We start from the raw sequence: 20,384 nt of genomic DNA, 5'->3' as shown, positions 1-20,384 counted from the left end.
CATATTAGTCTATGACTTTCCAATCTGAATTAAAGATAATTTGAAAATTCCAAAATTAAAAGTTAAAAAACTACATTCCTTTAGATGCTAAACTGTGGAAATTCCTTATAAATATAAGATTTAGGACCTCTGGCAATTAATTCTCTTTACTGTGTATCATTTTTCATTTTAAAAACTGTGGTCAAGGTAATGAAAGCTCTGACTTAAAATAACAAGAAACTTATATTAGTTTTTCAATGACTTCTAAAATGAGAAAAAAGAACTCATTAAGAGGGAGACCTTTTTAACTTGCTATACTTGCTTCAGCACAAGAATAAGAAAAAATGAAGCAAAAGAAACTAAACTAAACTAAAAAAAAGGAACTAAACTAAAATCTTGATAGTACAAAGATTTAAAATAAAAAAATATAAAACAGCTATCTGTTATTAAAATGACAAATGGACAAATGGAACCATTTCAGAATCAGATGGTCCTACTATTTCTGTTCTACCTATTAAACTACCAGATTTCAGATTTCAAAGTGATCAGAAATGAGGAATTGGTTCTCTGTCAATTAGTGATAATAGTAATATCTTAAGCTGTCCAGGAGCTTCATCTATCTATGGAAATTTACATGTATATAATGTGTTCCTATTAATACAGCATTCCCTTCATAAAACATTGTTAGCACTGGTATTATGATCCGCATTTTACAGATAAGGAAATAGGTATAAAGAAGTGAGTGTTTTTGCCAATGCTCAGAGGTAATAAGTAGCAAAGCCAGGATTAGGTTCTAAATCTTCTGGCTATTTCCCCCTCTCCCTACCCTCTTTCTGGAATTATTATTACACTACTATACCATGCATCTAAGAATCAAGAGTGCAGCAAAAAATTCTCAAAATATTAGATAAGGTTACTTCCAGGCCCAAATTCCATGATCCTATGTAAAAGTCCATGCAACAACTATCTTTAAAATAAGTACAGTTTAATAAAGAACATACTTTTTTTTTTTCATAATCTCCTTGCCACTACAAGCTTTCAGGAGATGAGAACCAGAAAATTTGATGGTTGAGAGAAGCTGCTAAGCAGACAGGTACAGTGAGAGAAGCAAAAACACAGTGAAACAGCAAGGAAAGAAAAAATAAAAAATAAAAAGCTTACACAAGAAACTAAAAACCCTCAGAAATTTAGAGTTGGAGTGAATGCACAAGCAAACTGCCCTACGCATTTTGATAAGCCCTAAGTATAATTCTATAATACAGCACAATAATAGTGCTTCAAAATGATGGAATCATAGAATTAAGACCTGTAAATTACCTTAAGAGAGCACTCAATTCAGCAATAATGCAACAAATTTGTATATCAAGTGTCTATTTTGTTCTTCTACACACAAAGTTTAGGGTTTTAAAGATTAAATGAGGCATGGATACTGAGAGGGGCATTACAATCAAGTAGAGAGGGAAAGAGTAAACAAAGAGTTATATAAAAAACTAAAGAAAAATTACAATGAAGAAGTAGAAAGAGGAACAAACTGTTATGTGAAGTTAAAGGAAGTGAGCAAAGAAGTTGAGGAAGAGGAAGGGAGAGAGAGAACATGATCCAAAATCATTAAGAAAAAATTAGTTTATTGTGAATAATAAAAAAATTGAAAACTAAATTAAATTTCACAAAAATTCCTATGTAAAATGGTGAAAACATTTTTTTAAACTAGTGTTTAAAAGTGATCTATACTGAAAATTTGGCTACCTAGAATGATATATGCCTTCCCTCCTCCCCCTCCAAGAGTCTAGGTAGCTGGAATTTTATTGAAATTCCATTCCATTAGAGTTAATTATATGCAGACACTGTGTTTCCTTGATTCTGAAAGAGTCAAATAACTTTTATGAATAATGTTGTATTATTTAAAGGCATAATTTTTAGGGAAAATATCTTCATAAACACAAAAGAGCCCTTTAGCATATCTGTCTCTGTAATGAGTTATAAATTATCACTTGGTAAAACATTTATATACAACCCCACTGGGAGAGCCTAATAAGTTTCTTCTATGCCTACAAACTTCTGAAAATTCTTGTAAAACATACATGACTTGTTAAAACAATAGCTCAGAATTTGTACAATATTGTATATATTATTGATTTAGTTATTTCAGAGGCACAGCATATAAATCTTACTAACAAACAATTTAATATACTTAACATGATACTTACTTTGATATGCAAAGATATTTAGAGGAGACCTCTGAGAGCTTAATTGTAATAATATAAAAAGTAAGTAGGTTACTGAAATCTCTCTCCATATTAATATTTAAAAGAACAGGACCAAAGTCAGTCACACAGAGATCTTCTCTACTACCAATTAAAGTAAAATTTAATTACATTAAGTTAAAGATTATGAAAAGGTTTTTGTCTATTGTTGCTGTTTTTTTACCTGTGGACTGTAGCAATGAAGCAGGTGGACGAGGCTGTAAGCCCCATAAATTTTCCATACTGCTCCGGTCCTTAAGATCCAACAAGTGTATTAAAATTAAGGGATCAATATCTAATAAACTGCTACTAGCTGTAGACCCTGCATTTCCAGCTCGCCTTGAAGCTCTGCGGCTTGCACTTGCATAACCATGGCTACTGCCTGCAAGAGAAAAAAAAAAGTGGGAAATTCATATTTCTAGTTTGTTTATTTTTTAAAAATAGAAGCAAAAATGTTTATATTCTAGTGACTGTATGTCCAGTTTCACTTCTTAGTAGCATCTCTTCTATCCATAGTGATATTTGCTATATATCAATAGAGTGCAAGTCAGAGATTGGCACAGACCAGTATAAGACTTACACTCCCATAATGTTCAAGGGCAGTAATTGCCAAGAGTTTAGGAAACTGAACAATGAGAATGGATACTACCACTGCTTCTATACATAAAAGCAAAATATATAAAATATACATGAGTCATAAAAATGTTGTTTTCTGCATCCAATTTTAAAATATATGAGTATTTGGTCTCAAAGGCAACATAAATTAGGATAATGAAATGTCACTATTCAATGAAAATTATTTAAAAATAAAACAACACTATAAACCAAATTATAATCCAAAGGCAAGTCTCACTCAAACTATTCATGGATCTTCTCCCTAATGGTCAGTATTATTCCACTATATTTCTCTTGAATCCCCATACTCATAACACCACCAAAATATATCCTTCTTTAGGATTTTTGGGGAGCCCAGGGTTTTCAAATTAATCAGGCCAGTGTATAATGATAACATTAATGAAATATCTCCATCTTAAAAGGACCCTTCAAAGATAAAAATTTTAGATACTTTGATGGCAGACTGATAGAGAGGATATTTGTAATAAATAAAGCACTAACAAATGTTAGCTGATATTATTATTATAGTTATTATCATCCTAGATCTGCCCACTTGCCAAAATTGTGACCTTGATCAAATTAAATCAACTTATCTGAACCTATTTGATCATCTTAAATATTACTAGGTGATCTCTAAGATCTCTTCCAAGTCAAAGATTCTATATGCTATTTTATGATTACATATCACGTTTCATACCTTATCTGAACCTTTGAATTTAGGTAATCAAACTATTATTTTAATGTTATAGATAAGAAAACTGAGACTTACTTAAGACACTTGGTAAAATTTTACAGATAGCAATAAGTGACAACTATAGAATACTTTATACATATTCTTACCAGAAAAACAGTTGAGATCTACCACCTGATAACTTTTATTATAAAAAAAAAAAAAATTAAGGTTTCCTAAAATATTTAGCAAAAGGAAGGGGAAAAAAAAAATCTTTTTCCCTAACAACTAATCCTATGAATCCTATTTTTATTTTCAAGTTGAGGTTATATTTAAAAGAATTATGCTAAGCCAAAATAATGTTGTATAACTTTAACATATTTAACATGTATTGGTCATCCTGCCATCTAGGGGAGGGGGTGGAGGGAAGGAGGAGAAAAATTGCAACAAAAGGTTTGGCAATTGTCAATGCTATAAAATTACCCATGCATATAACTTGTAAATAAAAAGCTATTAATAAAAAAAAAACTTGCAAAAAATGTAATAAGAATGTTGTATACATACAGTAAATAGCATTATAATATGATAACCAATTGTAAATTAAATAACTATAAATCAAAGTAATCCTAAGGACTCATGATAAAAAATGCTATCCACTCCAGAGAAAGAACTGATGAAGTCTGAATATAGAATGAAGCATACTATTTTTTCACTTTATTGCTTTTTATTGTTGTTTTGTTTTGTTTTTTCGCAAATTATTAAACCTTTATTCCTTAATTTTTGCATATATTTGATACAGATATTAAACCGATTACCATTTTGGGATGAGGGAAGACAATATAAACTCAAAATTTTTTTAAAATGTTAAAAATTGTTTTTACATGTAACTGGGAAAAATACTAAAAAATAATTATACTATAACTCGGACCCAAATGAATGTCACATAGGAAGATATTTATGAGTAATTCATATGAAAGGAAGTCACTTGAATTATTTTTTTCAAAGTAACCCTTTCTTTAATAAAACATGCAACTAATATTTATAAAATAATATTCATGATATATTATGTAGCATATTGAACTATCTTTATAAAGACAAAATGCCAACTAAAAAAGTTCATCCTATTTAAAAATGTTGGCTATGTTTAATCTATATTGGATTACTTGCTGTCTAGGGGAGGAAGAAAATGGGGGAGGAGGTTTTTAATATGGACAATAAGCTTATGCAAAGATGAATGTTGAAAACTAATTTTTTTTTCAAAAATGCAGGCAACATGGTATCATGTAAAAAGACTTGTTCTAATACTGTTTCTGCCACTTGCTATAAGCTGTGCTAACCTTGGTCAAGTTACATAATTTCTGAGTCACAATTTCATCACATCTATAAAACTGAAGGGTAAGGGAGAAAGGGAAGAGAGGAGAATTTTTCATTTATTTCATTCAATTCATTTTACACTTCATATGGTATGGTACGGTAGGAAAATTCCCTCCATTAACCAGAGAGGTAACTCATCTTGACTTGATCTCAGAGAGATGCGTGGGCTACTAAGAGACAGTGACTTGTCCGAGGTCACATTGTTAATTTGTATGAGAGCAAGAAATGCATATAAGTCTTTTTGATTCCATGTCCGGCTCTTTAACCACTATAACCATGTCTCACTTTTTACTTTCCTAACTGGGTAGTGCTTTATTGCTTATTAAGCAATACCAAAATAATCCATGAAGGCATATATAATAAGATCATTCCTCCCATTTTTAAAAGGAAAAATATGAATTATCAATACAATCAGAAATACTAAGAGAAATGACTTGTCCAGTACTAGAAGGGGGTCCAGAATTCTTTTTTTAAAATTCTGCTCACTAATCAAGCAACAAGGTATAATTATAAAGTACTTACTGTGTATTAGGCTTTATGGCAGAGATTATTAAAAAGCAAAGAAAAAAATAATTTTTACTCTCAAAGAACCTCCTATTCAAAGCAGGACTGGGGAGAGAAGGAGAGGAGGAGAACAACAACTACACATAGTTTAAAGAGAATAAATAAAGGATAGTTCTATTTAGCATGATACTCAGGGAGAGAGAATGCTGCCAAAATGAGGAAAGACTCCATGTGGAGGTATTTGAACTACTTGTTAAAGAAAAAAGGGTGCCTAAAAAGAAGAGGTCAGGAGGGACAGAATTCCAAACATGGAGACAGGAGACAAATTAAGAAACAAAGATTTCCTTTGTAAAGAACAAAGACAAGGCCAGTTTGGCTAGAATATATCAGAAAGAAAGGACAAAAATATACAATATAGCCAACAAGTAGGTTGAAACCCAGTTTTAAAAGCTTTTTAAGCTTTTATTTTATCTTATTGGCAACAAAGAGTCACAGAGTGAAAAAATGAGTAAAATCTTAAAAGCTGTATGGAAGATGACTGGAGCAGAAGAGACAAGGCCTGGAAATCAATCAGTAGGACTTGAACTTATCTGGTGATTCTGTGAGTAGAATAAGGAAGATGGTTTGAGAATAACTCAGAGTTTTTGGGTTCAGGGTCCTAAAATATCTACATTAGAATCTTTAAAAAAGGTCATAGAAGTAGTGGCCATGGTCTGACTAACCTCACTGTCTCCTGTTCCTCTATCTCAGGGTGCTTTACTGTTTCAGAGGCATATGCCAAGAAGAGTAACCTCATTATCAAAGACTGGGGGAAAGGGTAATAAAATAGGGAATGTCAAGGGATTTAAGATGAAGAAATAGGAAAAGAAAAAAAGAGGGAGCCCTTGATAAATCATCTCAATTTTCTAAATGAGATGAAATCTTTAGTTGACAGATTAGGGTAAAGGAGAGGTTTAGAAATTTATCAAGCTATAAAACAAAATAAGATTTTTTTATCTTTGTGTACAGTAATTATCATCAGTGTTCTACAAAAAGAAAAACAAGATTCTTGATAATTATATATTTACAAATGATAAAATATGACAATACAATGACTAACATACTAAAGAATTTATATGAATAATCTTTGCATTTGTCATTTGTAAGCACACAGATTGTGCTCTACTTGCCAAAAGCTTAAAAGACTGCTTGTAATGAGAATCTAGATCTATTTTTTTATTCAATCCTCTAATTCATGGATTTTATCCACCTCAATTAAGCTATTATTTAATAGTTGTGAAAATAAGTGTGAAAAATGTGCAAATATATAATGTTCAGGGCAACATCAATAAAATGAAAACACTGAAATGAATTTTTACTCCCTTTTAGCTAAGACTTTGTACTTATTTAATTACATAGACCCAACAATATAAATAAAATAGCCACTAAAAAAGGTCAATATATTCCTTCTCAGGGAGTGTGTTGTTCAGTAGAGAAAGATGGACCAGAAATCAAGAGAATTGAGTTCTGGTCCCAATTCTTCTAATCTGATAAAGGGCAAGTCAAACCCCCCTAGCATCAGTTTCCTCTTCTATAAATTTAAAGATTTAGATCTATTCTACATTCAATTCTAAAATATTCCATGTGTCTATGATTCTACAACTTTTTTTACTTTTTTTTTTTTTTTTTGCTGAGGCAATTGGGGTTAAGTGACTTGCCCAGGGTCACACAGCTAGTTAGTATTAAGTGTCTCAAACCGGATTTGAACTTGGGTCCTCCTGACTTCAGGGCCAGGACTTCTCTGTGCCATCAAGCTGCCCCTACAACTCTCTTTCTATAAAAACAATGTAGAAATAAGACATATCATCCATGATCCTTGCTACTAAAATTTTATAGTTACCAAAATATCATGAAAGAAATGAAAACACAATGCCAAAATAAGATCAAATCCTATCAAAGAGATTTTTTAAATAGCTTATTTGGCTGTACCTGAAGCTCCAGCAGCAGTTGTATCTTCCATGAGTTCTCCCTCTTCTAATTCCATGTTATTACTATATTCTACATCATTCTCCCCAGACCTAAGAATATAAGATTAATTAGCACCATATAATCATAAATAAACCACCAGAATAAATTATTGAGACATACTCCATTTAACAAGTTTAATCAGAATCACAAAATATAAGAGTTAGAAAGAATCTTAGAGCTCATCTAGTCCAGTAGTTCCCATTCAATGGTTTGAGAACCTGTTGAGGGTTTCATAATGATAATCCAGGAATTCAAGCTAAAAATTCTTTAATGGAATCTTCAGCCATAAACAATTATTAGCAGGATATTATAAATAACATATTAAATTTCTCTGGGGGCTCATGATACATCTGTTGTTGTTGAAAACCCCAGGATTTGTAGAACAAAAAACATCGAGAACTACTGATCTTGTCTAACTCCTTATTTTCTAATAAAGAAATAAAGACCTAAAGAAGAAAAGTAATGAGTTAGTGGAAGAACTGCTATGTGAATCCAAGCCTTCTGTACAGGGCTATACCATACTACAGATGCTTCTTTCACTCCCCACACCCCAATAAAGCAGTTAACTGAAATGGCATTACTGAAGGCAGGTTATAACAATGTTATAAATTGATAACTAGTTGAATAATTATTAGTATTGCTGTGATAAAATGGCCATATAGAGTATGCCTGTACAAATGAAGATTTCCATAGTTCTTTCCAAACTTAAAAATGAATATGAAACTCTATCAAAAATGTATATTTCATTCTAAAACAAATAATTTTATAAATCAAGATGGGCTGGCTTTGCTATTTTAAAGTGAATTTTAAGATATTTAGTTTTACAAAGCTTAGGCACAAGTACATTTATTATACATTTGTAAACATTATAATTCTAAGCAAAAAATTGAAATAATTTATAATTGAAGATAATTTTGTTTTGTTGGACCTACAATTTCATTGAGAATGGGGTGGAGAGGGGAGAAAAGAAATTCCTAGAGTGAAAACTCTCTCCACTGATATGATTTAACAACTGCCCCAATAACTGACAAGATAGGTGTCATATAAAAAATTAATTTCTCCATAACCAAAGAACTAACATACATTAGAAGTAGAACCCAAAAGGGCTGAATAAATTGTGGCACGTGATGATGGAATACTACTGTTCTATAAGAAATGATGAGCAGGATAAGCTTAGAAAAACTTGGAAAGTCCTCCATGAACTCATGAAAAGTGAAATGTATTATGTACAAAGTAATAGCAATGTTGCAGAATGATCTGCTACAAATGACTTTGCTTTTCTCACTACTACAATGATCCAAAACTACTCTGAAGGACTTATGATGAAAAATGGATACCCAGAAACAGAACTGATTGTATCTGAATGGATTGAAGCATACTTTTTAAAAAGCTTTGTTCCTTGAATTTTTTTTTTGAGGGGGGTAAGGTGAGGGTTATGGTTTTTTTTTTCAAAATATTATGTTTATGGAAATGTTTTGCAAAACTTCACATATGCCTTTTCAATGGGGGTGTGGGGTAAGGAAGGAGGAAGGGAGAAAATCTGGAACTCAAAAGATTTTTTTTAAAAAATGCAAAAAATTATTTTTACATGTAACTAAGAAATAAAATATTAAATTAGGAAAAGAAAAAAAAAGTAGAACCCAAGACTTCCTCACTCCAAAGCTAGCTCTCCATGTATCCAACAAATAAGAGGGGCCAGCAAAACTCTAGAAAAACTGAAATAAATTGAAATGTAAGTGAAAGCATTTAGCAAAAAAAATTAAAATACAATAAAACAGGATATTGATTTGTTGTTTTCTAAATCAATATACTGATGACAAGGATCCATTTTTATATGAGACTGATAGCACTACATATATACAACATCATGCTGACTTTATTTAAATAAAACAGTGCAAGTATTTTTCTGAAGAACACACTGCATTAAGTTAAATGAAATTAATTACAGATGATGCTGAAATTAGGATTAGCTATGTTTTACAAATTTCTATGTAAGCTTTTCCCATAGAAGTGATATTATAAATGGTGGCAAAGTTCACAAAATCAGAGCAACCCCGGATCCTGCCTGCAAAGCCAACAAAGTAAGAGCAGGACTACAGATCTCTGAATCATCAGCAGCACTGATGGTTTACAGACTTCTCAATCCAGAGACCCCAAAGAGGACTTGGAAGGTAAGCATACCAGGAGTGAGGGTGGGCAGGAGTGGCAGCTTCCAGACCCTGAGCTCACAAAAGGTCTCTTTAGTAGCATTGAGGAAGGACTCTGATGCTTTAGCACACTAGCTCTCATAGCCATAATGGGGTGGGGACACTCCTAACAGCTCCAGGATGGAAAAGTGTTTATGGTCAGGTCCCTAGAAGAATCTCTACAAACAGCTGAAAGCTTGGGACAGATCACTCTCCACCCTGGAAACAGATTCCTACTTTAATAAATAGTTAAAAGACGAGTAAATAGCCTAAGAAAACAAGCAGACAACAGAAAAAGATTCTGACCATAGAAAGTTACTATGGTAACAAAGAACATCAAAAACACATTGAGTAGAAGATAACAAAGTCAAAGTCCTATATTCAAAGTCTCCAAGAAAAATAAGACTATAGTAGAACTGAAAAAGGATTCTGAAAATCAAGTAGGAGAAGTAGAGGAAAAATTAGGAAGAGAATTGAAAGAGGTGCAAAAGGAAATGCAAAAAGCTAATAAGAAGAATGCTTAAAGCAAAATTGACCAATCGGGAAAAGAGGCACAAAAAGCTCACTGAAGAAAATAATTCCTTAAAAATTAGAAATAAGCAAATGGAAGCTAATGATTTTATGAGAAATCAATAAACAATAAAGCAAAATCCCCAAAATAGGAAAAATAGAAAAAATGTGAGCTATCTCATTGGAAAAATGGAAAATAGATCCAGGAAAAGTAATATTAAAATTATTTGTCTATCTGAAAGTCATGATAAAAAAAGAAAAAAAGAAAAGAAAAAGAAAAGAGAAGAAAAGAAAACAGCCTAGATAGCATTTATCAAGAAAAACTGCCCTAATATTCTAGAACCAGAAGGTAAAATAGAAATGGAAAGAATCCACTTATTACCTCCTAAAAGAGATCCTAAAATTAAAACTCCCAAGAATACTATAGCCAAATTCTGGAACATTCAAGTCACAGAAAAAATATTTCAGCTTCCAGAAAGAAATAATTCAAATGTAGTGAAGCCTACATTTTGCTAAAAAAAGTATCATAGACAGTGAAATAATGTCAAAAATTTTCAAATGGTATAGCATCCAAATTCTTAAAAGAAAAATTGAGTTACAGGAAGAAATAGAAAGTAAAATTATACTAATTAGGAATCCTTACTACCCTCTCTCAGAAGTAGATAACTCTAACCCCCCAAAAAATAAACAAGAAGAATTTTTCTAAAAGTTTGATTTTTAAAAGACATCTGGAGAAAACTGAATGGGAATAGAAAGGAATATGCTGTTTTTTAGTGGTACAAGGCACCTATACAAAAAGTGACTATGTAATTAGGGCAAAAAAACCCTACAATCATATGGAGAAATGTTAGATGCATCTTTTTCAGATTATAATGCAATAAAAATTACATTTAATAGATGGCTATAGGAACAGATTAATCAAATCCTAATGAATGTGTCAAAGAACAAATCATAAAAGCAATCAATAATTTCATTAAAGTAAATAACAACAATGAAATATGCCAAAATTCAAGCGATACAACCAAGAAAGAGTAGCTCAATAAACTGGGCATGTAACTAAGAAAAAAAACTAGAAAAAATAAATTAAAAATCTCTAATTCAACATCAAATTGGATATCCTGAAAAATCAAAGGAGAGATTAATAAAAGTGAAAGAAAACCATTGAACCAATAAACAAAACTAGGAACTTGTTTAAAAAAAACACACAACAACAGAATAAATAAATCATTAATTTGATTTTTTTAAAAGAAGTTAAAAAAACCAAATTACCAGTATCAAAAATGAAAAGGGTAAATTCACTACCAACAAAGAAAAGTTAAAATAAGTATTAGGAACTATTTTGCTCAAATATGCCAATAAATCTAACAATCTAAGTAAAATTATTTACAAAAATACAAATTGCCTAGATTAATAGAAGAAACGGAATGTTTAAATAACTATCTTATAAAAAGGAAATTGAACAAGTCAGCAATGAGCTCCCTCCTGAGAAAAAAATCACCAAGGACAGATTGGTTCACAACTAGAAATGCAGGGTTAATTCAGTATTAAGTAAACTATTTAACATAACTGACATACCAATAACAAAAATAACAAAAATTACATGAGTTATCTCAATAGATACAGATAAAACTTGACAAAATACAATATACTTTCCTATTAAAAATAATAGAAATCACAGGAAATAAATGGGACTTTTTTTTATCTAAAACCATCAGCAAATATCCATGACAAGGTAGACTGATAAGCTAGAAATTTTCTCAGTAAGATCTGCGTTTTATAAAGCAAGGGTGCCCATTATCACCAGTACTACTCAATATAGTACTAGAAATAACAACTATAACAATGAGAAGAAAAAGAAATTAAAATAATTAGAATAAACAATAAGGAAATAAAACTATCACTCTTTGCAGATGACATAATGGTATACTTGAGATTCCTACAGAACCAACTAAGAATCTAGTTGAAATAATTAGCAACTTTAACAAAGTTGCAGTTCAAAAACAAATCCATAAATCACCAATATTTTGATATATTACCCAAAAAGTCCAGCAGGAAGAGATAAAAACAGAAATTACAGAAATAACTGTAGACAATATAAAATACTTGAGAATCTACCTGCAAAACAAATCTAGGAACTAAATGAATAAAATTACAAAACTATTTTCACACAAATAAAGTCAGAGCTGAAAAATTAGAAAAATATTGATTATGTAGCGATAGACTGAGCCAATATAATAGAAACTAACAATTCTACCTAAAATAATTTACTGGCTCACTGCCATACCAATCAAACTACCAAAATTATTTTATACAGCCAGAATAAATAGTAACAAAATTCATTTGGAAGAATAAAAGGTCAAGAATATCAAATTAATCAATGGGAAGAAAAAAGGCGGCCCAGCTATACCAGATCTCAAACTATTTACAAAGTGGTAAATTGTCATGGGCCAGAACTTGAAACAAGATGCTAAGTCACTGGAATCGATAGAAACAATGCTTATGTACTTGGTTCACACCTTTGGGAGAGCATATGTAAGGAGGAGCCCTCTAAAGGACAAAGGCACTAGAGACTTTGGGAGATTCACAAGTCAGAAGCCCACAACCCCACTCTCAGAGGAGGAGTCAGAGCCATTCCATATTCCATCTTTGTGCTAGCTGGAGGCTTTGGATTAGGAGGGAGCTAGAGGCTGTAACTGGAAGAGACAAAGGACTAGCGGCAAGAGCTCTCAGAACCATGGAGAGAGAGAGGCCTCTAAGAAAGCTAACCAGGCTGTTTTGAAGGAGACAATAAAGGATTGGACTTTTAACAGCTGGCTGCATTTGAGATGATTATCACTCTGAACTGAAACAAAGGGTGCCTCTAGAAGCTCCCCAAGAAATCTGCTCCCAGAGAACATTATATTTTAGAGAAGAGAACATTACAGTAAATCATCTAATACTGGCCAAAATATAGATTGATGGATCAGTGGAACATATTAGATACACAACACACAGTAGTAAATGACCTTCGTAATGCGTTTGATAAAGGCAAAGAAAAGATCCAAGCTTTTGGGACAAGAACTCACCATCTGATAAAAATAACTGGGAAAACTAGAAAGCAGTATGGCAGAAACAAGATATAGACTAACATTTCACAACATATACTGGGATAAAGTCAAAATGGATTCATGATTTAAATGTAAAGGTGATATATCATAAGCAAATTGGAATAATTTACCTGTCAGATCTATGGAGAAGAGAAGAATTTATGATCAAACAAGATAGAATTAAAAGATTATAAAATGGATGATTCTAATTAAAGTTTTAGTAATACAAACAAATACAATATAGTCAAGATCAGAAGGAAAGCAGAAAACTGGAGTGGGGGGATGGGAAAGATGAGGGGGCAGGAAAGGGACTCTTATAGGAAAGTTCAAAGAAACTTCATTTCCTGAAAAAAGGAATAACATTATAAAATTTGTACTTCAAAATGATTATTTTGAAAACTGTGGTTTGATGTATGAGAAAAGAGGAATTACTGGAAGAAAAGAAACCAGATTAGAAGGCTAATAACAATTCAGGTAAAAAGTAAGGAGGATCCGAATTTGGGTGGTAACCATGAGTAGAGAGAAAAGGTAATTGATATAAGGAGTATATTGTAAAAGCAGAGTTAATCTGCTGCATTCTGAACAGGGCTGCATTCACACAGAGTCACATCCTAAATGATGCTGATCTAACCACTGTCATTTCACAATAGTATCACTAGTATATGCTAACAAAAACCCACCAAAACATCACAACCCTACTTCAGTCCAAGACAAACACTGGATACTAATGAATGAAAACAGTGGTATTAAATCTTGTCCTCTTGCTTTGTGTATGTGTGTTTGTGTGTGTGTAAATATCATTCCTAATAACCTAACTCCATCTCTATAACATTATTCTGCCTTATGTCATTTTTAAAAAAATAATTAATAGTACTGTAATAATTAATAATTATTAGTAATAATTAAAAGTATGAATACATACTTTTTTACAAAACTTATTTCAATTCTAAACTTGAAATACTAAACCTGGCACTTCTGTTTAGCTAAAGAGATTCTTCTTTGGATGCAATTTGTTTCCAATCAAAGGCATACTGACTAGTTCAGCTCTATTTAAATTCAGTGTGGCTTCACATGTATAACAGGTACCATTTTGCTTGCTGTCTTAATGGGCAAAAGGACCATAGAGAGGGAGAGAAAATTTGGAGCTCAAAATTTGAAAACAAACATTAAAAATATGAAAAGTTTAAGTTACTTACATAGTTTCTTCATCAATATCATTTTCTTCAGTATTACTAGTTGCTGTTGAACTGGCAGAAGAACTGCTACCATCTAAATGGTTTACTTCATCTTCTCCAACAAGATCTATATCCAGATCTCCATCTGAAAGCTCATGCTGTCAAAGCAAAAGAAAAAAATCAGACAATATAAAGAGATTTACATGCACACACTTGCAACTTAGAAAGTAAGCACTTCTATTACTTAATGCAAAATCTTCCAGGAACAACACTAAACAATACCCATCCATAGTTATGAAATGATTTTACCTTTTCTGAACTTTGATAACAATTATCTCTTATAATATTTGACAATTCAATCGTATTACTTTGTGACATTTTTGTTATGGGCCTGGACTATTAAAATATGTTGTTGTAAGAGATGTGTGGAACAATGGATAGAGAAATCAAGGTGAAGTCAAAACACTTGTTTTCTCCTCTAGAAAATAAGAGGGGTTAGATTTTTATCCCTAAAGCTGTGATCCTATGGCTTATCTTTTCCTTATGTTCATGTGTCATTTCAACTAGACTGAAGAGCAGAGACCACATCCCATCCTTCTTTGTCTTCTCCACAGTCAGGAATCCAATAAATATATGATTTTATTAGTCCTCCAAAGCCACATGAAGGTTCTACCATTTACTTGGTATGGGTGCTCTCTTCACCAAAACGGAAACATTTCAAAACTAAAAACTCTTCACCATTACTGAAACAATCATCATCTTATGGCCAAATTTCCCAAATTTAGCTAGGTTGCTCTTCATATGACCAACTACTACTGGTTCTATTTCTAGAAGACTCTCCTTTTTCTAAGAGAGAGGGAGAGGGAAAAAGAGAGAGGAGAGAGAGAGAGAGAGAGAGAGAGAGAGAGAGAGAGAGAGAGAGAGAAAGAGAAAGAATAAAGAGTTTAAGTTGGGAATAATCTCAAATAGAAAAAAAAAACTACTTTTATGGGAAGAGAAAAGCTTCCTGTAGAAGATTTTAGCTGAGACTTGGAAGAACCCAGAAAAGTCATGAAATAAGGTAAGGAGAAGAATATTCCAGGGATGAAGGACAGGCAGTAAAAATGCACAGAGAATCATGAGATGAAGTACCTTATGAAAAGAACAGCACAGAAACCAGTGTTATTAGATTGACGAGTGCATTGAGAGGAATAAAGTGCAAGATACTGGAATGTAAGAAGACTTTGAGTTGTAAGTCTTTAAAAAGCCATATAGAAGATTATTAACATGTTTTTAAAAGAATAAAATCAAATATATAGGATTATAAAAGAAACTAATTATATTTGAATAAAATTATCAAAATATTGAAAAAAACAAGATCATGGACCCTAGTTTAAGAACCCCTGTTAAATTGTTGGAGTTGATGAAATGATCCAACCATTCTTTTTTTTAGTAATAGCTTTTTATTAGATCAAGAATTCCAAGGGAACTAATGAAAAAAATCAAATGAAGGTGGCCTAGCTATACCAGATCTAAAACTGTATTATAAAGCAGCAGTTACCAAAATCATTTGGTATTGGTTAAGAAATAGACTAGTTGATCAGTGGAATAGGTTAGGTTCACAGGACAAAATAGTCAATAACTATAATAATCTAGTGTTTGACAAACCCAAAGACCCCAGCTTTTGGGATAAGAATTCACTGTTTGACAAAAACTACTGGGAAAAATAGAAATTAGTATGGCAGAAACTAGGCATTAACCCATACTTAACACCGCACACCAAGATAAGGTGTTCATGACCTAGGCATAAAGAATGAGATTATAAATAAATTAGAAGAACATAGGATAGTTTACCTCTCAGACCTGTGGAAGAAGAAAGAATTTATGACCAATGAAGAACTAGAGATCATTATTGATCACAAAATAGAAAATTTTGATTATATCAAATTGAAAAGTTTTTGTACAAACAAAACTAATACAAACAAGATTAGAAGGGAAGCAATAAACTGGGAAAACATTTTTACAGTCAAAGGTTCTGGTAAAGGCCTCATTTCCAAAATATATAGAGAATTGACCCTAATTTATAAGAAATCAAGTCATTCTCCAATTGACAAATGGTCAAAGGATATGAACAGACAATTCTCAAAGAAATTGAAACTATTTCTAACCATATGAAAAGATGCTCCAAGTCATTATTAATCAAAGAAATGCAAATTAAGACAACTCTGCGATATCACTACACACCTGTCAGATTTGCTAAAATGACAGGAAAAGATAATGTGGAATGTTGAAGGGGATATGGAAAAACTGGGACACTGATACATTGTTGGTGGAATTGTGAACACATCCAGCAATGTATTCTGGAGAGCAATTTGGAACTATGCTCAAAAAGTTATCAAACTGTGCATACCCCTTGATGCAGCAGTATTACTACTGGGCTTATATCTCAAAGAGATCCTAAAGAAGGAAAAGGGACCTGTTTATGTACAAGAATGTTTGTGGCAGCCCCATTTGTAGTGGCTAGAAACTGGAAATTGAGTAGATGCCCATCAACTGGAAAATGAGTGAATAAATTGTGGTATATGAATTTTATGGAATATTATTGTTCTGTAAGAAATAACCAGCAGAATGATTTCAGAAAGGCCTGGAGAGACTTATATGAACTGATGCTGAGTAAAATGAGCAGAACCAGGATATCATCATACACGGCAACAAAAAGACTACATGATGATCAATTCTGATGGACGTGGCCTTCTTCAACAATGAGACAAACCAAATCAGTTCCAATAGAGCAGTAATAAATTGAACCAGCTACACCCAGGGAAAGAACTCTGGGAAATGAGTATGAACCACTACATAGAATTCCCAATCCCTCTATTTTTGTCCACCTGCATTTTTTATTTCCTTCACAGGTTAATTGTACACTATTTCAAAGTCTAATTCATTTTGTACAGCAAAATAACTGTATGGACAGGTATACATATGTTGTATTTAACTTATACTTTAACATATTTAACATGTATTGGTCAATCTGCCATCTGGAGGAGAGGGTAGGAGGAAGGAGGGGAGAATTTGGAACAAAAGGTTTTGCAATTGTCAATGCTGAAAAATTACCCATGCCTATATCTTGTAAATAAAAAACTATAAAAAAAAGTAAGTTTTTTATTTTTAAAATACATACAAAGAATTTTCAACATTCGCCCTTGCAAAACCTTATGTTCCAAAATTTTCTCCCTTCCTTCTCTCCACTTTCCTTCCCTAGAGAAAAAATAATCCAATATATGTTAAATATGTGTAATTCTTCTATACATATTTCCATATTTATAATACTGCACAAGACAAATCAAATCAAAAAGGAAAAATGAGAAAACAGAAAGCAAACAATAACAAAAAAGATGAAAATACTATATTGTGGTCCACATTCAGTTCTGACAGTCCTCTTTCTTGGATGTAGATGGCTTTCTCCATCACATATCTATTGGAATTGACCGGAATCACCTCATTGCTGAAAAGAGCCACATTCATCAGAGTAGATGGTCCAACCATTCTTGAAAGCAATTTGGAACTATGCCCACAGGGTTATAAAACTGTGTATACCCTTTGATCCAGCAGTGCCATTATTCGTTTTGTATACCAAGGAAATCATAAAGGAAGGAAAAGGACACAAAATGTGCAAAATGTTTCTAACAGCTCTTTTTGTGGTAGCAAGAGATTGGAAAGTGAGTAGATACCCATCATTTGGAGAATGGCTGAATAAGCTGGGGTATATATAATGGTAATAAGGTAAAAAAATGGAATATTATTGTTCTATAAGAAATGATGAACAAGCTGACTTTAGAAAGATCTGGAAAGATTTACATGAACTGATGCTGAGTGAAACAAGCAGAACCAGGAATATATCATACAGTAACAGCAAGATTATATGCTGATCAACTATGATAAACTTGGTTCTTCTCAGTGGTTCAGTGATCCAAGGCAATCCCAATAAACTTTGGACAGAATATGCTATTTGCATCTAAAAAGAGAACTATGGAGATTTACCTTCAATCAACACATCCTATGTTCAGTTCTTTTTTCTGTATTTAATTCTCTATCATGGATTTTCTCTTTTGTTCTGATTTTTTCTCCCAAAATAAAGAAACGTATATTAAAAAAAGTTAATATAGAGCAGCTAGTTGGTGTAAGGGATAGAGTACCAGCCCTGAAGTCAGGAGAACCTGAGTCCAAATGTGGCCTCAGACACTTAACATGTGACCCTGGGCAAGTCACTTAACCCCAATTGCCTCAGCAAAAAAAAAAGTTAATATACATGAATAACCAGGGAAAAACAAACAAACAAGAACCCTTGCTAAGTAGCAATGTGCTATTAAGGCAAAATAATTATCAAGTCGGGCAGCCAGGTGGTGTAATGGATAGAACACCAGCTCTGAAGTCAGGAGGACCCGAGTTCAAATCTGATTTCAGATACTTAATACTTCCTGGCTGTGTTACCCTGGGCAAGTCACTTAATCCCAACTGCCTCAGCACAAAAAATAATAATGATGATGATGATGATGATGATGATGATGATGATGATTATCAATTGTTGGCTAGCCTTTCTAAATTTAATTAGCCCTTATGAATTTAAATCAGTTTTATGTGTAACACACACAAACAAACAGTTCTTTGCCCAGCCAAATTTGAAGTTTTTCAGCTTGGTAAGACTTAGGAAAATTTATGCTCCTTTGGTATTGCCATCCAGTACCTAGAATCAACTCAACATCATAATAAAGCAAAGGTTATGCAAAGTAGACTTTTGTGAAAGAACGTAATTTTTAACCTCAATAAATTAAAAATACTTCCAAATACAGCAGGCAAATTTTTTTTAACACTTTAATTTCATGTTAATCATTTTTGTTGTCTCTATAATCATGCTCTGCTAATTCTCTTGACAAATGCTAGAAAGTGAAGATCAAGAAAACAATAATCACAATGATTATAATAATATAAATGGAGATTAAAATTAAATAAAGCTGAGTAATTAAAAGGAGTGACAAAAGAATCAGATGGTTTGACAAAAGAGATGAGAAAATGAAATTCTCTTCCTCTTTTGCAGAGTGGTAAACTATGGGCAAGTAGCTGTCAGATTCAAGTGGCATATTGATGGACTGATTTTTCTTTTCTTTTGCTTTTTTATTCTTCATTACAAGACATGATTGTAGTAGTGGAAAGTACATTTGAAATGAAGGTAATGAAACAACACAAGAGAATTGGATTTTTATTGGATATGTGGTTTTCACAGAAGAAGAAACTGCCCAATGAGTAAAAAATCCACCAATTCAGAATAGGATGTGATCTGCCATTTAAAAATCTTAGAAAATGGCCTGGGACTTGACAATTGGTTACATGACTTGACCAAGGTCACCAAACCAGAATACAGGAAAGGAAAGACTTGAACAAAGGTCTTCCTGCCTAAACCTACATTTAAAATTATTAGGACAATTTCTAAAACTACTTGAACAAGGAAAAGAACTGATACCATATATTTAATTCCAAGTGCCTGGAATGCTTTGATTCAATTTCTGCCTTACAATATGGAGATCTTACAATTGAGTTTTGTGGAGGCAAAGGCAAGTATGTAATTCTGTCTTGTTCTTCTCTGACTTGCTTCAAGTCTCAAATCAAATACCACCTTCTACAAGAAACTTTTTACAATTTCCCTTAATTCTAGTGCCTTCATTCTGTTAATTATTTCCAATTTATCTTTATATATTTTGTTTATATATCTTTATCTGCTTCTTCTGTTCTTTATTAGAGTAAGAGTAGGGATTGGGATTGTCTCGTATTTCTTTGTAACCCAGTGTTTAGCACTATGTCTGGCACACAATAGGAAGGAAAGAAAGAAGCATTTATTAAGCCCCTACTATCTTTACAAATATTATCTAATTTTACCATCACAACAGTATTGTTAGGCAAGTGCCATTATCTCCATTTTACAGATGAGGAAACTGAGGCAGCCAGTGAAAAGTTAAAAGACTTGTCCAGGTTTACACAGCTAGTGTATGAAGCTGCATATG

The 20,384-nt window shown here is 32.4% G+C and overlaps 1 protein-coding gene across 3 annotated transcripts in view; it reads right to left on the bottom strand.

Moving 5' to 3' along the window:
• TRIM37 (tripartite motif containing 37) overlaps positions 1–20,384 on the bottom strand; it is a 112,517-nt gene that overhangs the window by 22,260 nt on the left and 69,873 nt on the right. For 2 of the 3 annotated variants that reach the window (XM_051994151.1, XM_051994152.1), the window contains exons 16-18: positions 14,371–14,507; positions 7,354–7,442; positions 2,407–2,604 (exon numbers count right to left, since the gene is read on the bottom strand). In XM_051994151.1, coding sequence (XP_051850111.1) covers positions 2,407–2,604; positions 7,354–7,442; positions 14,371–14,507 — 424 coding nt within the window. The remainder of the gene's footprint in view (positions 1–2,406; positions 2,605–7,353; positions 7,443–14,370; positions 14,508–20,384) is intronic. The other variant, XM_051994153.1, reaches the window with a different exon arrangement.

The sequence above is a fragment of the Antechinus flavipes genome, chromosome 4 (assembly GCF_016432865.1).
Source record: "Antechinus flavipes isolate AdamAnt ecotype Samford, QLD, Australia chromosome 4, AdamAnt_v2, whole genome shotgun sequence".
NCBI classification, from domain to species: Eukaryota; Metazoa; Chordata; class Mammalia; order Dasyuromorphia; family Dasyuridae; genus Antechinus; species Antechinus flavipes.
This window is presented reverse-complemented; position numbering and strand designations above follow the sequence as displayed.